At 49.3% G+C, this 17,914-nt stretch overlaps 1 protein-coding gene across 1 annotated transcript in view; it reads right to left on the reverse strand.

Annotated features, from left to right (window-relative positions):
- Nucleotides 1-17,914, reverse strand: part of CEP350 (centrosomal protein 350) — a 1,602,561-nt gene that overhangs the window by 431,788 nt on the left and 1,152,859 nt on the right. Inside the window, exon 26 of the mRNA XM_085601771.1 lies at nucleotides 17,497-17,643. Within this exon, the coding sequence (XP_085457897.1) occupies nucleotides 17,497-17,643 (147 nt within the window). The remainder of the gene's footprint in view (nucleotides 1-17,496; nucleotides 17,644-17,914) is intronic.

A 17,914-nucleotide genomic window follows, 5' to 3' on the forward strand; every position in this document is an offset into this window, starting at 1 on the left:
TGACTGCTTGGGAAAGCACAGCCCGGGCCTCCTCCGGAACTTGTGGCAGCACTTGTGCAACCGTCTCCCAAAGGAAGTGGGAGAAATGGCCCAATAAGCATGTGGTATTCACCAACCGCAATCGCAGGCTGGAGGAAGAAAACAACTTCTTCCCAAATCAATCCAGCCTCTTGAATTCCCTATCCGGAGGGGTGGAAGGGTGACGCAAAGGCCTGCACCACCAAACTTTTAGGTCTGGGATGGTGGCTGAGGAAGAAAACAAGTTACTTACCTGTAACAACAGTTATCCAGTATTGGTATCTTTCATAGATTCACATGCCTGAATCATTCCCCGTCGCCGAGGCGGGAGTCCCACGGTAAATAAAAAAGCAGTGCCAAAAGGGTTAGTCGTAGTAGTAGGCCCAAAGAAAAGGCCTAAGGCCTAGATCTTAGCAGCCTATCTACCTCATTATGCAAAAAGAACCAAAGAATTGGTACCAACCAATCAGACATCAGCACCCTTCTAGAACCCTCTCAGCAGCGCCAGTTCTCCTCAGATTTTCCTAGCACAAGTGGGAAGTAAATATCCCAAAAAACATAGAGAACTGACTCTACGGGAAGGAGGGTGGGTGCATGAGAATCTATGAAAGATACCAATACTGGATAACTGTAGTTACAGGTAAGTAACTTGTTTTCTTATCCAGTATTGGGGTATCTTTCATAGACTCACATGCCTGAATCAGAATAGCAAGTAGTATACCAAGTATACAGTCGTTTGCGGATGGTGGGAGACTAGTGCTGATACACTCTCAGTTGCATCCACAACTCGTTAATAAGAGGTATAAGAAAAACCAATCTTAAAAGTCAAAACATGCAAGCTACACAGGGAAAAGCAACATGTAGTGCAATAACATTCGAAGCGAAACATGTCATTATCGTAGAAAATGCCATTGTCATGATAGCAGATATTGAATATGCTACTTACCAGTATGCATCTGTTCTTGGCATGTAGGGCTGCTGACATTCATATCTGTGCATAGATCGCCGCCTAGTGTTGGGTCCCGGATGTTTGCACGTTGTTGTCCTGGAAAAGTCTTCGAAGTATCCTGAGATAGGTGACTCCTCCCCCTGGACCACAGTGCGCATGGGCATCCTCTCCATCCTTAGATTGTTTTTCGCCATTGTGGCAGTGATGGAGTAGATACAGAAAGTGATGACCATGCTATACAGTAATTCTGAGAGCTGCAGCTGCTACAGGCGCCGGGGAGGAGGGTGGGCGATATGAATGTCAGCAGCCCTACATGCCAAGAACAGATGCATACTGGTAAGTAGCATATTCAGTTCGAGGCATGTGGGCTGCTGAATTCATATCTGTGCATAGAATATATAGCAGTACCTCCTATTAGCGGCGGCTACCAGTGCCAGCTGCAGCAGTCTGAAAAAGAGTTTTGAGAACAGCCAGTCCTACAGCTGCCTGCTGTTTTGAGTGTACATCTACACAGTAGTGTTTGGTAAATGTATGTATAGTGGACCATGTGGCTGCTCTACATATTTCCTGTAAAGGAATGTTTCCCAGGAAAGCCATGGACGCCCCTAACTTACGTGTTGAGTGGGCTCGTGGGGGAATCGTTAATGTGCGTTTAGCCCTTTGATAGCAAATTTGAATACATTTAACGATCCATCTGGCTATACCTGCTTTGGAAATGGCGTTGCCCTTGTGTTGTGGAGAAAAGGCAACGAAAAGTTGTTTTGTCTTCCTAAAGTCTTTAGTTCTGTCTATATAGTACATGAGGGCCCTTTTTACATCTAGTGTATGGAGCATTCTCTCAGCGACATTTTGTGGATTCTGAAAGAAAACAGGCAGTTCAATAGTTTGATTCATGTGGAACTGCGATATTACTTTAGGCATGAATTTGGGGTTGGTACGTAGTACGACCCTGTTTGCGTGAACCTGTATGAATGGCTCTTGAATGGTTAGTGCCTGGAGTTCACTAACTCTTCTTAACGAAGTGATTGCTACTAGGAAAGCTACTTTCCAGGTGAGGAATTGAATCTCACATGAGTGGAGAGGTTCGAAGGGTGGACCCATCAGTCTGGTGAGGACCAAGTTGAGGTTCCACACTGGTGCTGGTGGGTGTCTTGGGGGAATTACTCGTTTAAGTCCCTCCAAGAAAGCTTTGATGGCAGGCACTCTGAATAAAGAGAGGTGCTGCCTGTTCTGGAGATAGGCTGCTATTGCGGTCAAATGGATACGTATTGAGGTGTATGCCAGATTGCATCGGTATAGGTGTAAGAGGTAACAGATTATGTTTTGAATGGATGCGTCTTGCGGGTTAATGTCATTGTGGGTGCAGTAAATGACAAACCTCTTCCATTTAGCTGCATAGCAAGCTCTGGCAGTGGGTCTTCTGGCCTCCTTGATGATCTCCATACAGTCAGGTGGCAGGTTTAGGTAGCCAAACTCGAAGACTTCAGGAGCCAGATAGCCAGGTTCAGCTGTTGCGGATCTGGGTGCTGAATTTCGCCATGGCTCTGCGTTAAGAGTGCAGGTTTTATCCGCAGCCTTTGATGCGGCACCACGGAAAGTTCCAGAAAGGTGGTGTACCATGGCTGGCGCGCCCACGTTGGAGCAACTAGGATAAGTGTCAGTGAGTGCTGTCGCAGTTTGCGTGCCACCAGCGGTATTAATGGCGCTGGGGGAAAAGCGTACGCAAATCTGCCGGACCCGTTCATCCATATCGCATTGCCCTGCGATTGTGGATGTGGGAACCTGGCGGCAAAGCTTTGGCATTTTGCGTTTTCGTTTGTGGCTAATAGGTCTATCTCTGGATGACCCCACTGTTGGAAGTACGGTTGAGGTACTGATGGGTGTAGCTCCCACTCGTGCATCTGGTGGCTGTGTCTGCTGAGCAGATCCGCCATCTGGTTGTCCTTGCCGGGGAGGTGTTCCGCCATGAGGAATATGTTCCTCTGAATGGCCCACTTCCACATGCTCTGAGCCAGGTGAGACAACTGTGGAGAGTGTGTTCCTCCCTGCTTTTGTATGTAGTACATGGCAGTCATGTTGTCCGTCCGGATAAACAGGACTTTGTTGCACAAGTGTACTTTGAATGCCTTCATGGCGAGGAAGATTGCCATCAGTTCCAGAACGTTGATGTGCATCTTCTTTTGTTGTGTTATCCATAGTCCCTGCACTGTGTAACTGAGTACATGAGCTCCCCATCCCTGGAGAGAGGCGTCCGCTGTCAGTATTATTTGTAGAATAGGCTCTTGGAATGGTCGGCCCTTGCAAAGGTTTTGTGGATTCCACCAATGCAGAGAGTTGTATGCCCGACCGCTCACCAACACTAGGTCTTTTAATTGCCCGTGAGCCTGATTCCATTGACGTGCTAAGCACTCCTGAAGCGGGCGCATATGTAGTCTCGCGTGCTGGACTATGAAAATGCAGGAGGCCATCATGCCTATCAAATGCATGAACACTCGCGCAGGAAGGGAGTGTTGAGGTTTGAACTTTGAGATCAGCAGTTGCATGCTGTAGATCCTCACTAAATTTGGCTGAGGTGTGGCTGCCAGAGTGTCTATGGTCGCGCCCAGGTACTGTTGTACGTGTGCGGGTTGTAGATGTGATTTTGGGTAATTTAGTGAGAATCCCAGACTGTGAAGAAGGTGAATGGTGAGGGACATGTGGCTGGCACATTGCTGGGCTGACTTTGCCTGAACAAGCCAGTCGTCCAGGTAAGGGTAGACGTGAATGTGTCGTCGCCGTAGATGTGCAGCCACTGTAGCTAGGCACTTGGTAAAAACCCTGGGTGCTGTTGTCACGCCGAAGGGGAGGACTTTAAATTGATAGTGCTGTCCCTAAATAGTGAACCTGAGATATTTCCTGTGTGACGGGTGGATGGGTATGTGGAAGTACGCATCTTTGAGGTCTAGTGTGGCTAGGAAGTCTCCCTGGCTGAGCAGCGGGAGAACCTGCTGTAGGGTGAGCATATGAAAATGCTCTGACAGAATGTAGTGGTTGAGGGGTCTCAGGTCTAGTATAGGTCTGAGCGACGCGTCTTTTTTGGGATTAGGAAGTACAGGGAGTACACCCCTGTCCCCTGCTGGTTGACGGGCACGACCTCTATTGCACCTTTTTGCAGCATACTTAGCACTTCCTGCTGCAATAATGCTAAGTGCTCTGCGGACATAGGACGGTGCTTTGGCGGTATTGTGGGTGGAGTGGAGGTTAATTCGAGACAGTAACCGTGCTGGATAATATCCCTGACCCACCTGTCCGTGGTGATGGTTTTCCACGTGGACAGGAACCGCTGGAGTCTCCCCCCGACAGGTGTTATGTGGTCGGGGGGAAGGGAGAGGGCGTCACTGTTTGTTCTTGGGTGAGGGCCTGGTGTTGCCGTAACCGCGTCCTCTGCCCTTGGTGCTGGAGCCACGATATCCACCTCTGTTGGTTTTATCGTAGGTACTCTGTGTGCCCCCTTTAGTGTATTGCTGCTGTGACCCCTGTCCTCTAGCTGCTTCCCTATTTCCGGGGCGACGAAAGGAGCCACTATGAAATGTCTGCATTTGCAGAGCCCCCATTGACTTCGCAGTGTCAGTGTCCTTCTTTATTTTTTCTAAGGTGGTGTCAACTTCTGGGCCGAATAAGTAGTCGGGGTTGACTGGCTGATTTAGGATGTTGTTTTGAATCTCTGGTTTGAATCCGGAGATTCTTAACCAAGCGTGTCGTCGTAACATGACGCTGGTGTTTATCGCCCTCGCAGCTGTGTCGGCAGCATCTAGTGCGCACTTAATGGATGCGTTGGTAAGAAGTTGTCCCTCTCTGATGAGGAGCTCCGCTGCCTCTTTGTATTCGTCTGGCAGATGCTGGAGTAGTGACTCTAGCGTGTCGTAGTGTGAACGATCATAGCGAGCCAGGAGGGCCTGTGTATTGGCAATGCGCTAGATGTTTGCTGCTTGAGCTGCAAATCTCTTGCCTGAGGTCTCCAGCACTTTGGACTCCTTGTCTGGGGGAGGAGCATCACCTGTTGTTTGCGAGCGGGCTCGTTTGCGAGCGTTAGCAACCACCATGGAGTCCAGAGGTAACTGACCTCTAATGTACATAGGGTCCCCGGGCGCAGGTTTGTATTTTTTTTTCAATCCTGGGGTTTAGCACCCGTGCCCTGGTTGTTTCCTTGAAAATGTCCTTTGCAGGCTTGAGAACACCTTTCAACATGGGCAAAGTCTTGACAGTTCTCTCGGAGGAGGCGAAAGTGTCCACCAAGAAGTCGTCCTCAACTGTGTCAGAGTGGAGTTGCACTCCATGATTGGCGGCAGCACGTTCTATGAGGGCATTGAAGGCAGCAGTGTCCTCTGTGGGAGATGTTTTTGCACCGTAAAGCTGCGTGTCCTGGGTATCTGTTGCGGCACCCTGGTCTGCAGGGTCATCCCAAGCTTGATCTGGGTCCTGCTGCTCTTCAGGATCGATATCCCTAGGGTAGGTGGTATCATCACCCATGTAATCCTCCATTGCGTCCGTGTCGGAGGGCGTAGGAGAAAAGGACTGGGGATCCGGATAGGACGTGTGCAAGCGTTCGTATAGAACCGGTTCCGACTCTGCTGGCAGTTTCTGCTTCAGAAGGATTCTGTAAGAGTGCAAGGCCTGCTCTGGCGTGACCTTCCGTTTTCGGAGCATGAGTCTGCCAGTGTCGGCGTCGATGAATTGTGACGGTGAAGGCTCAGTAGGAGAGTGTCCAGTAGATGGGGACCTTGTCTGGCGGACACGTGTTCGGATCTCGAACATCTTCGGCGCCGTGGATGGCGGCAAACCAAAAGTGATGTTGGTTGGTGCCGAGGGTGCCTTTGGAGCCTTGTTCGGGTCGGGGCCGGACGTGGACCGGAGGGCTGCCCGTTCCCTGATGCGTTGCAAGGACGCCGCGACTTGCCGCACCGAGAACGCCGAAGGTTCTTTGGTGCCGAGTGGTGCCGTAGAGGTAGGCGTCGACTGCTTCGGAGCCACAGGGTCATCGATCCGAGGAGAGGTATTAGCGGTCGTCGGAGCCGATGACTTGACGCGTGTCGCTGCCTTCGAAGTGGACTCCGATGGAGCGGCCATTTTGACTTTGGTGGTTGGTGCCGACTGCTTTGGTGCCGGGGGCCGAGGCGCTTTTGTGGGACCGATGGCCTTCCTTTTCGGGTCGGTACCGACATCCGCTGCAGCAAGTTCTGCGCCGAAATCCCTCTTAGTGCGTTCGGAGCCGATGGTCTGTGCTGGCGTCTAAGGAGTGGAGGTCTTCGAGGGCTTCGAGCCGACCACTGCCAGTTTCACTTTCGGTTTCGGTGGAACTGGTGCGACGATTGGTTTCGGTTTCATTGAAGGGAAACCAGTCTTTTTCGGTAATAATGGCTCGTGCTGGATGTTCAAGGCCGGGCCTGAAGGCGGGGCCGAAGAACTTTGGGATTGATCTCGGGTAAGGCCCGGAGGCGATCCCTTGACCGGAGCCTTAGAATGACGCAGTTTGATAGCCTCCGTTTCGACGGGTAGGCCCGGCTCTTCACCAGAGCTATCCTCTTCGGCCCCAAAGGCGTCATCGTAGTCTCCTACCTCATCGACGGCTTCTTCCCTGTGAAAAAGCGCTTCATCGGCGTCTTCCGATCGGGAATCGTGTTCGGAAGCGGGGCTGGAGTTTACTTCTTCCACGCTTTCAACATCTTCGTCCTCGGTGCTGAAGATGTTGGCCGGGGCCGGTGCCGATTGCTGCGCTTCTAATCTCGCTGCCCGTCGATTCCGGAGAGTCTTCTTGGATCGGAATCTGGCACAGGCCATACATTTCGATTCGTCGTGATCCGGCGAGAGATATTTGTTGCATACCGGGTGGACGTCGATGTGTGGGTATTTGGCGTGGCATACAGGACACCGTTTGAATGGGGTCCTCGATTCCATCGTCGATGTAAGGTCGATGTTCGGATTAAACGGATCCGAAAAACTGGAAGAAGTTTCTAAACTAAGCAAGAAAGCAGTCGATACCGAGCGGGAACAGTACCGACGAAAACTAAAGGCCTTTTGGCCTTAAACTAAATTTTCCTAACTTGAGCTAAGATAAGCACATCCGAACCCAATGGCGGAAAAAAACAATCTAAGGATGGAGAGGATGCCCATGCGCACTGTGGTCCAGGGGAGGAGTCACCTATCTCAGGATACTTCGAAGACTCTTCCAGGACAACAACGTGCAAACATCCGGACCCAACACTAGGCGGCGATCTATGCACAGATATGAATTCAGCAGCCCACATGCCTCGAACATATACATATAGACATATATAACATTTGATAAAAGGTACCTGAAACGGCCTCAAAGAAAAAGATGTCGTAGGACAGCTTGTCCGACCGCTGGATCGTCTTGAGGCAGTAATGTCTCGTAAACGTGTGGACATTCTTCCATGTCGCAGCACGGCAGATATTCTCCAGAGTCACCCCAGCAAACAATGCTGTAGACGCTGCTACTGTTCTAGTGGAGTGGGCCTTGGGTTTCCTTAACAATGGCCTGTGAGCTTTGTCATGGCAGAAATGGATTGTTGATGCTATCCATCTGGCAATAGTGGATTTTGTAACTGCATTCCCCAGAGTTGCTTGGCCATAAGCCACGAACAACTCGTCAGACTTCCTAAGGTTCTTTGTCTTTTGAAGATAGAATTTGAGACATCTCTTGATATCAAGAGAATGTAAGGCTCGTTCCACTGGAGTAGAAGTCTTTAATTTTACAGATTCATTAAGATGGAACTGTGACGGTACTTTAGGGATGAATGTCGGATTAGTCCGGAGGTGCACGTAGTCTTGAGTGAAGTGTAGAAATGGTTCCTTTACAGTGAAAGCCTGAATTTCACTCACCCTTCTAGCTGACGTTAGAGCCAGAAGTAAGGCAACCTTCCAGGTAAGGAATTTGAGTTCAGCCTTGTGGATAGGCTCAAATGGATGTTTCATTAATTGCATTAAGACCGTGTTGAGTTCCCACTCCGGTGGAGGAAGCCTGACCGGAGGAAACTCCCGGAAAAGTCCTTTCATGAACTGCTTAATTAAAGAGGATGAACATAGAGAAGGACGATGAGCACCCATTCTGAATCTGGAAAGTGCGGCTAAATGGACTTTGACTGAAGAGAAAGAGAGCCCAGATCTTGCCAGATGTAACAAATAAGGGAGGATCTGTTCCGCAGGAGCTTCCACCAGGTGAACGTGGTCAGCTTCGCACCAGCAGCGAAAACGTCTCCATTTTAGACGGTAAGTTTTTATCATGCTGTGAGCTCGTGATTTTGTCAATATGTCCCGACAGTCTTGAGGGATGTCCAGGTCCTTGAATTCTAAGAAATCAGGAGCCATGAGTATAAATGTAGGGACTGAGGGTCCGGGTGGAGTACCTGACCTCTGTTCCTCGACAGTATTGTGGGCGTCGGAAGAAGACGGATCGGCTGGACTTGGGATAATAGCAGAAGCTCTTGAAACCAGTACTGGTGTGGCCATCTGGGTGCAATCAGGATGAGACGGCAGCCCTCCAACTTCATCTTGCGTATGATTCTCAGGATTAGAGGTATCGGGGGAATAGCGTAAGCACAGATCCCTGACCATCGCATGGACAGGGCATTCCCCCTTGACCCCTGTTGAGGCTATCTGCTGGCGTAGTAACGGCATTTCTTGTTTTCTCTTGCTGCGAACAAATCCAGTGCCGGCGTGCCCCAAGCTCTGAATACCCTGAGCACTTGAGCCTGCTCTTGTTCCCATTCGTGGCAGTCCGATCGGGACCTGCTGAGCGTGTCCGCTAATGTATTGCAGAGACCTCTGACATGTTCTGCTCTGAGGGTTATGTTGTGGAGTGTGACCCATTGTCACAACTCCTGAGCCTCTCTGGATAGAGTTGCTGATCTTGTCCCTCCTTGCTTGTTCACGTAAAATATGCTGGTGGTATTGTCAGTCCGAACCAGTACCGAAGAACCTGCAATCCTTGGAAGGAAAGCTTGCAGAGACAGGAAAATTGCTCGCAATTCCAGGCTGTTGATTTGCTTGTTCTTGTACTCTGGAGACCACTTCCTCTATATCTGTAAATCTTGGAGATGACCTCCCCATCCTTCCATAGAGGCATCCGTAGTGAGGCAAATTCTGGAACCTCCTGTGTCCTTCTGCTAGGTTGGGTATCTGGAACCACCAACGTAGAGCGCTTTTCATGCATGGTGTGACTCCGAGGTTGTCGTCGAAGGAACCCACAGCCTGTTGCCACTGAAGGTGTAACTCCTGCAGGGGTCTCATCCGAAGTCGTGCCAAAGGGACGAGGTGTATTGCAGAAGAACACATACCTAGGAGTGATGCGGACAGAAACTGACTTTCTTCTGGAAATCAGGATTGCCAGCTTTTGAAGACGAACCTGCCGTTCGTGAGATAAGAATGCCCTGCAGCGGACAGTATCCAGCAGAGCTCCGAGAAATGGAAGGACCTGCATTGGGCGTACTGAGATTTGCTCCTGTTCACAGTAAGCCCCAGAGAGTGGAACAGACGAAGAGACGTTGTCACAGCAACTGATAATGGGCGCCAGCCACGGTGAAGCAAAGATACTTGCGATGCTTCGGATGTATTGGGATGTGAAAGTAAGCGTCTTCCATATCCAGAGCAGCCAGAAAATCTCCTTTGTTGAGACAACCTAGAATTTTTGCCAGTGTGACCATGCGAAATCCCTGCTTCTTGAGGAATCTGTTCAGGTTGCGTAGGTCTAAGATCGGACGCCACTCCCCGGATTTCTTTTTGATGAGAAAAAAAGAGGGAATAGAAACCCGTCCCCTTTTTAGGTGCGGGAACCTTCTCGATTGCATTCTTGAGGAGCATCGTTAAAGCTTCTTTGAAAAATAAGTGAAGACGAGGGGGAGGGGGTCCCTTGGGTGGTGTGGTGGGTGGCTTGGTGACAAACTCCAAGGTATGACCGTTGTTTACCAGGTCCAGAACCCATTGGTCCCATGTAATTTCCTGCCACTTGTCCACAAAAGCTGAAATTTTCGCACCCACAGGGAGGGGAAGGGGAGTGGAAGACGCCCTGCAGAGATTACTGCTTCCTTGTGGTGTCTCGTCCTTCGTTTTGCAACCTTTTTCGTCCGCCTTGACGAGAGAAACCAGACGTTTTGGATTGTCTGTATGACGACTGATAAGATTGTCTATATTGAGGCTGGTACCTATTCTGCTGGGTTTGATACCCTCCTCTGGAAGAAAAACCACGTCCTCTTGCACTTCTGAAGGTACCGCGCTTGTACTGCAAGGAACCCAAGGATCTTGCGGTATCGGTATCCGTCTTTATTGCTTGGAGTGCGTCATCTATAAGTTTTCCAATCAACGATTCGCCATCATAGGCCATATCCAATATCTTTGTCTGGACTTCTGGTCTGAAAGTGGTGGCCTTAAGCCAACCCTGGCGTCTGAGTAAAGCTGCACCAGCCAGCTGGCGAAAATTGGTATTAACAATATCCAATGCGCAGTTGATAGTCTGACGCTGCGCGCTCACCCTCTAATAAAATTTTCTGAGCGTCTTGTCTCTTGTCCTCCGGAATGAGCTCAATAAAGCTAGCCATTTCTGACCACATTTGGTGGTCATAACGCCCTATTATCGCTAGCGAGTTAGCTGCTCTGATGGAGGCAGTTGCCATTGTGGATTTTTTTTTTCTGCCAATTAAATCCAGACGACGCCCCTCCTTGTCCGGCGGTGTAGTAATAGGTGCTGCCGGATTTTTTGATTTTTGTTGGGCTGCCTGTGAGATGACCGAATCTGGCCGAGGATGGCCAGTGAGATAGGATGGACTATTGGCCGGAGCACGGTATTTCTGGTCTATCCGCGGAAGCACCGCTGGCACATAATTTTGACCCCTTCTTTCCAGATGTAGTCGATGATGAAGACAGCTCTCGTGACCTTCCTTGACTCCTCCTTAAAATCATGGAGAAAACAGTTGGACTGTTCAATGGTAACCGGCAAGTGAAGAACCACAGTTACACCCAGGGTCTGGCCCGGGGAGGGAACTAGAGGCGTTAGGGCACTAGAGAACGGTCAGCCTCCAACCAAAGCTATGAACCACAGAAAGGACCGTCCCTAGTTGTGTCTTAAGAGATGCCCAATTTAGTGGGGGCAAATCACAAAAATTGACGGACTGGCATCACACACCACCAGGTGTCATGCTTCATCATCTGCCAGTCCTCGCCCTCTAAAAACCGCGTTTGATAGAGGGCGGGCATACACCTGAAGACAGGGATGCACTTCTAGACTAAGTGGGGGCCCAAACAAAAAAAGGAGTGAGTGAATTTAAAAACCATCATAGTATACCTGAACAATTTTTATTCTATGGGGTTACTATGTGGGATTAAAATATTTAAGTGCGGTGAGTGGGGACCTTATCATCCCGTCGCCGCTGTGAATCAGTGATTGTTAATAGGGGGTCAACATGTTTCTGCCTGTATTGTCCACTTGGGAACGTGACATTCGTCAGGACCTTAAATATTGGGCTCCAATCTTACCACTGGGGGCGTAGGCCTATAGCCAGCTGCCACCTGTTTAGAGAAACCCTATTGGAAAAACCTATTTGCCCCATGGGAGGGGTAGGGGGGAAATCCTTGTGGCCACATTAGTTCAAGGCGTACTCCCTGCTAGAAAACCTAGTGCTGCATGCGTCCAGCCTCCTCCCCGGTGTATGCCCGCCCTCTATCAAATGCGGTTTTTAGAGGGCGAGGACTGGCAGATGATGAAGCATGACACCTGGTGGTGCGTGATGCCAGTCCGTCAATTTTTGTGATTTGCCCCCACTAAAATGGGCATCTCTTAAGACACAACTAGGGACGGTCCTTTCTGTGGTTCATAACCGGCAAGGGAAACCTGGCCGCAGCCCGCTGCATTAGATTATGAAATCCTCTGGGGGCGAATCAGATGGTAGAGGGGTGGGTGTCGAAGGCATAGGGATTATATAGGAATCCCAAGGATCTGCTGGATCTGGTAGTTCACCCTCTTCAAATTCCTCCTCAGAGGATGAATCTTGACCCTGACGCGGGTCATGTGGAGGATCAGGAAGTTGAGGCGTTGGAACAGGAGCATCAGGCGAGGGCAAAGGATCCGGAAGCGGCGCAGGTGGTGGAACCTGCGGACTGACTGGCTGCGGGGGAAAACGCTGTCTATAATCTGCAAGCATGGCTTGCAGGTCTTGAATCAGAGTTGGAGGCAGATGGGACATCTCGCTCTGACGAGGTGGCTTATAGTAAGGCTTATGATGCGGGACGACAATATCCTCCTGATAATAATGTTCTTGATAATTGTCCTCCTCCTCAAAATCGTCATCTTGACATTTGATTTGCAATTCGGAAGGATGGCGACCAATTCCAAAGGGCCCTTCGTCCTAGTCATCCTCAGTCATCATCCTCATCCTGCACATATGTTTCCAGGAGATGTGAGGGAGTAAGCGGTGATATATCACTATAGTCCTGCCTTTGAAAAGTTTTAAGTTGAAAACTTCTGGAAGAAATGGGAGTGGAATGAGAGGGCGCCATCGCAGGTGTCGCAGACGGAACAGGCAAATCTCCTGGCATTGTCGTCGATGGGCTCTCAGTTGATAACCTTCGTTGTCAACAGGCTTTTAGTTATCGTCGTCGACGGGGTCGTCGTCGACGGGCTCGACGTCGTCAGGCTTTTCGTCGACGGATCGTCATCGACGGGACGCTCGTCGACGGGGTGGACTGTAATTTCGTCAACACTTCTCTCGTCGACGATGAAGGCTTCGTCGACGGCATCGTCGTCCATATGGATTTCGACGCTGGCTTCGTCGACGAGGACTTCGTCGATGATCCCTCGACGACGGGCTTCTTTGACAGGATAGTAATCCTCATCGACAGAATAGGAGAGGTAATAGACGTTGTCGAGATAGTTTCCGTCAATGAAGGAGCAGAAGAAGTGACGGAAATCGTTGACGAAGGAGGGAAAGCCAGAGATTTTGAAAGGCTTTTACTCACTGTTTGTTTTCTTAAAGTCCTTGAGAGCAGAGTCCTGAGGAGAGTGCGCTGATTCAGAGGAAATGATGGGAGTCCTCTGAGAAGAGCCAGAAGGAGAGTGGGAAGATTTATGGCGTTTCTTCCCCTCACTGGAAGAGCTGCCATGCGACTTAGCTCTCTTGCTAGAAGTAGAGGCTCTGTCATCCTCCTCAGCCGAAGAGGATTTAAGCCACAATAGCACTCTCGCCTCCCTATCCCTAAGAGTCTTTGTAGGGAAGGTGCGGCAAATTTTGCAATCTTTTGACTGATGTTTGGGGTAGAGGCAGTAGATGCAGTCCACATGTTGGTCATCAACATGGACTCTCTTCCTGGCGCAGGTTCTGCAGGACTTCAACAAGGCCTTCTTGTCAGACATGATGAAGAAAGTTGAAAAAACTGAGTGGCACTCAGGGAGACTCCCTTCCACATGACGTGCGGTGAAAATCTGAGGAGAACTGGCTCTGCTGAGAGGGTTCCAGAAGGGTGCTGATGTCTGATTGGTTGGTACCAATTCTTTGGTTCTTTTTGCATAATGAGGTAGATAGGCTGCTAAGATCTAGGCCTTAGGCCTTTTCTTTGGGCCTACTACTGCTAACACTTTTGGCACTACTTTTTTATTTACCGTTGGACTCCCGCCTCGGCGATGGGGAATGATTCAGGCATGTGAATCTATGAACGATACCCGAATACTGGATAACTTCAGTTCATCCGGTGCTGGGATCTAGCGCATGCAAGCATCCTATTCACAGGAGCCCATGTGCTAGGGTTGCCTAGAAAGACGTCTGTAATTGCCTCATTAAAGGGCAATAGGGGTTTGAAGTCGAAACCCCAGGTTGAAGCACTTCGGACAGGAGCTTAGTCCTGACCAGCACTGAGGGCAGTCCTAGTCCAAGGACCTCAGCTGCCCGTTATACCAACATGGCATAGGATGCCCCCTCCTCTGTTGGTGGAGAGAGCATGCCAGTATCTGGAGAAGTTCCCCATACCAGTCCAAATGCTCCGCAGAGTCATCCTGGTGTTTCGAGGGTCTCATGAGCCTAGCACATCTTCAAAGTGCTCAGGCGACAACTTAGAACCTCTGGGTTCAATCGGCGCCGGGTCCGGCGTCGAGCGAGGTCGGTCCGGCTCCGTGTCATCTGGGATGAGGATGGGGCTGGCACTGCCGATGGGCACCGACCGCGCCGCAGTCACCGACTTCGGGTCTGACACCGGAGGAAGTCGCGTTGGCATGACCGGCGACGACCCGGATCCAAGATCAGATCCATGAGGTCTCCTAGGCGCCGTGGCCGGAGCCAACAGCGTTCAACCCGATAGGGCCCCTTCCGATTCCGCGGGGCCAGAGGACTCACTAGCGGTGTCGGCCCGCTCAAATATGCGGCACATGGCCTCATGAAATTCTTTGAGTTGGGGTCGCTCCGGCTCCCGGAAAGGGAAAGAGGCGCAAAGTCGACCCAGGCTCCGGCTCTGCAGAACTGTGGCCAGACCATCGGTGCTCCTTAACTCTCTCGTCCACTGACGACAGCCAAGGTGAGAATGAAGTCAGTTCGGACTTCTTTTTTTTATGTCTCTTCCCAGAGTGTCTGGAGTGGAAAGAAGAAGAGGACTTAGGGCTCTCAGAGCGGTCTCGTTACCACCTCTTCTTAAATCGTGACCGGGAGCTCCACGGAGCCTCGTTCAACGGTGTCGACTGCCGGGCCGTGAGGACCTTCATTGCCTACTCCCTCAAGGTCTTCGGAGCCATGGCCCAGCAGTACGAGCACGACTTTGAATCATGGTCGCGTTCGAAACACCAGATACAGACGAGGTGGGGATCAGTGACTATCATCATGCAGTGGCAGGCATCGCACGGCTTGATACCCGTCTTCCTCAAAGACAACCCTTGCACACGAAGTTGGAAAAAAATTGTGAAATCAACAAAAATCTGCCAAAAAAACAACAGAGGGGTAGCTTTTCCCCGATCAACGTTTAACTGGCACGGAAAGAAAAGAAATGACGTCTGCGCGCCTGGGTGGCGCCTATATAGGCACTGCAACGTCATAACCAACGCTACCGACGACATCATGCGGAGCCGAATTGAGCCACCCGATAGCGCGGGCAAGGTGTATTGCTCAGCAAAAGTTTCCAGATCCAGCCTGATGCCTGGGAAATTCAAAGATAAGGAATCTGCAGCTAGCAGTCTATCAGATCAATTGAAGCAAGTTCATTACACAATGAAAAACAATTATAAGCTACAGCTTGGTTCATGGCTCTAGGCAGTGGCGGCTCCTTCGCTATGGCGGAGGAGTGTCACCCCGCAACTTTTGAGCAGTGCAAACGAAAAGAAATATAAAATAATAACTGAGTTATTATCATTTTGTGTTTCTTTTACGGGCGGGTGGGCAGGCTTCTGCTCTGCTCTCGGAGCAAAGGAGGAGTGGTTTGCCCACTCCTAAGAAAGCAATGACTGTTTGGTTACCCCTCTCGGGCCGCCCAAACCTGTCAAGTGCACATTACCCGTTCTCCATGCAGGCTGCAATACAACCTACATGGAGAACATGCCCAGGCCCCCATTCCCTGGCTGAATGTCCAACCAGGATGCTCAGATCACTCACAACGCTGCACTGCAATGTTGTGATTGGTCAGGGAGCCTGGGTGCTTATCAATCACAACACTGCATTGCAGCGTTATTATTGGTCAGTAGGGCCTGCTTCCTGTTCCTTGAGTTCCAGGAGGAGAGCAGGAGCAGAGATGCGGGACACGCCAGCAAGGTAAGTTTATTTTTTGAATGTTTTTCTAATGTTCACACCATGCGCGACCCCTCGCCGCCTGCCCTCCCCACCTGGCATGTGACCCACCCCCTGAATCCCCCCTCACCCGCGCCTACCACACCACCCACGAGCCATGTCAGCTGCCACTGGCTCTAGGTATCACATGTTTTTGGACAACTAACAAATGCTATATATCGCTGCGATCGGAAAAGTCTGATTGTTGTAACAGTATGTTATTTTTGTTACCCATATAACTGTACTCAACGTTTTCCTCATTGTCCGTAATTTTACCTATTCTGCTCCCAACACGCCTAACATGCAAGGCGTGAGTGGAGCCAAGTATGTAAAATTACAGACGATGTTCCTTGATTAATGTGTGACTACAGGGATCGCCTACCCTCACTGCCTAATGATGCCTAACTAAATGTTAAGACATAGACCATAAAGAGGAAAAGGTCCATTATGGTCTGTATGTTTGCGTTCATGCTTCATGTTGTTTGACTGATTGCACTAGCCAAAAGCTGGAAATATCAACCACAAATCGTAGGAATTCAACATATCTCTGGGTCCTGAAGAAAGTCTACTGACACTTGGGAGCATATCACAGGCTGAAACATGCCGAACTAAGATGAATGAATTTTGTCTACTTTTCAGAAATGTAATGCTTTCCAGGTTCATCTAGGGGTTTCATACCTCTTTTTCCCCAACAAATTCAAGTGGATATAAGCTGCAAAAATATGAATTATTGGATACCACTTACAAAATGGCAAAAACTGTGGTTATTTTTGCTAACTCTGTCTTTTCCTGTTAGCTGGAAAGAGTATGATCTCAGCATAGCAAATCTTCTGTTGATGCAAATTTTTTCGAGGGGAAAAACCATACACTTTCTTCCAAAACACCTTATCCCATTACAACCTCCCCCCAAAAAACACTTTGCCAGATTTTGGCTTTTTTTTCCAGTTCTCTGCAGCTAAATCCATGGTCTCGGTTACCGTTCTAATCCCAATATGTAGAGAAAAAAAGACAAGTTTGGCCTGGATGTTTACTGTGGGAAAAAATTAAGGCTTAGACACACGAACTCCCTAAACAGCCAAACACCAGCTAAAGGATAAAGCCTCAGCTCTTAAGTTAAATGTACTCTGCAATACTATCCATCCCATTTATTAACTTAGGCCATAAGATGTGTTACTTCTTACACAGTAAAAACACTAATATGTTACTCCCTGGTTGGTAACCACCCTGTGATTTGGTTACTTCTTGGTCATCTTGTGCCCTACAATGTGTTTCTTTTTTACTGACTCAGGCCCCGTAGTGTGCACATCCAGGTTTACATCTTGATTTACAGCAGGATCTTTGTGTAACTCTTACCCTGGCCTGTGCTATAGCTCATATCTGCTACATTCAAGTTTAACTCATACCCTTGGGTCTATTAGGGCTTAGTTAGCTAATGTTGATCGGTTCAAAGTGCATGGTTTGTTCAAAGTGCATGGTTTGTTCAGAGCCTGGAATGTGCTACTTCAGGGTTAGCCAACACTAACTAGGTTTGCTCCTGCCCTGTAGCTAGTTCCTCTTGATCAAATCATTAAATGCCTTGACTTAGCTAAGAATCGGTTCCTTCTTCTCATGTTCTGTGACACGGAACTCCTTGGTAAGCAAATCCACTGTGGTGTTACTTCAAAGTGCAGTGTGAAGAGACTTGCTTGGTGATTATCAGGCATTGCACAGTAGTTCTAAGCATACTCTGTATGCAATAGCCCATACCTGCTTGTCCTCTCCAGCAGACTTGAGCTTTTCCTGCAGTTTCATGGTAGTTTGACGGATACGCTCTATCTCTTCCTGCTGTTTGAGAATCAGTTGTCTCTCCTTTCTAGCTGCCTTGCTAGCATCCTGGAGCCGCTTAATTTCAGCCTGTTGGAAAAGAAGACTATGATTAATCTGCTGTTGGCTACTAGGACAAAGAGTCCCCCACTCAAGGTCTACATGTTCCACACCATAACCAGAAAACCTCACCATTGGAAAATCATTCTGAGCCATGTTAGTCAAAAGTTCCATAATCTTTAAATCTTCTTTAGCATGAAGATAACGTCATGACCAAGATGTAAGATTGCCACTTAGGAAAATGCTATGATCATGTACAAGACAAAACCACGCACACCACATGATGACATCAACCCTTCCA

The sequence above is a fragment of the Triturus cristatus genome, chromosome 4_2, assembly GCF_964204655.1.
Source record: "Triturus cristatus chromosome 4_2, aTriCri1.1, whole genome shotgun sequence".
NCBI classification, from domain to species: Eukaryota; Metazoa; Chordata; class Amphibia; order Caudata; family Salamandridae; genus Triturus; species Triturus cristatus.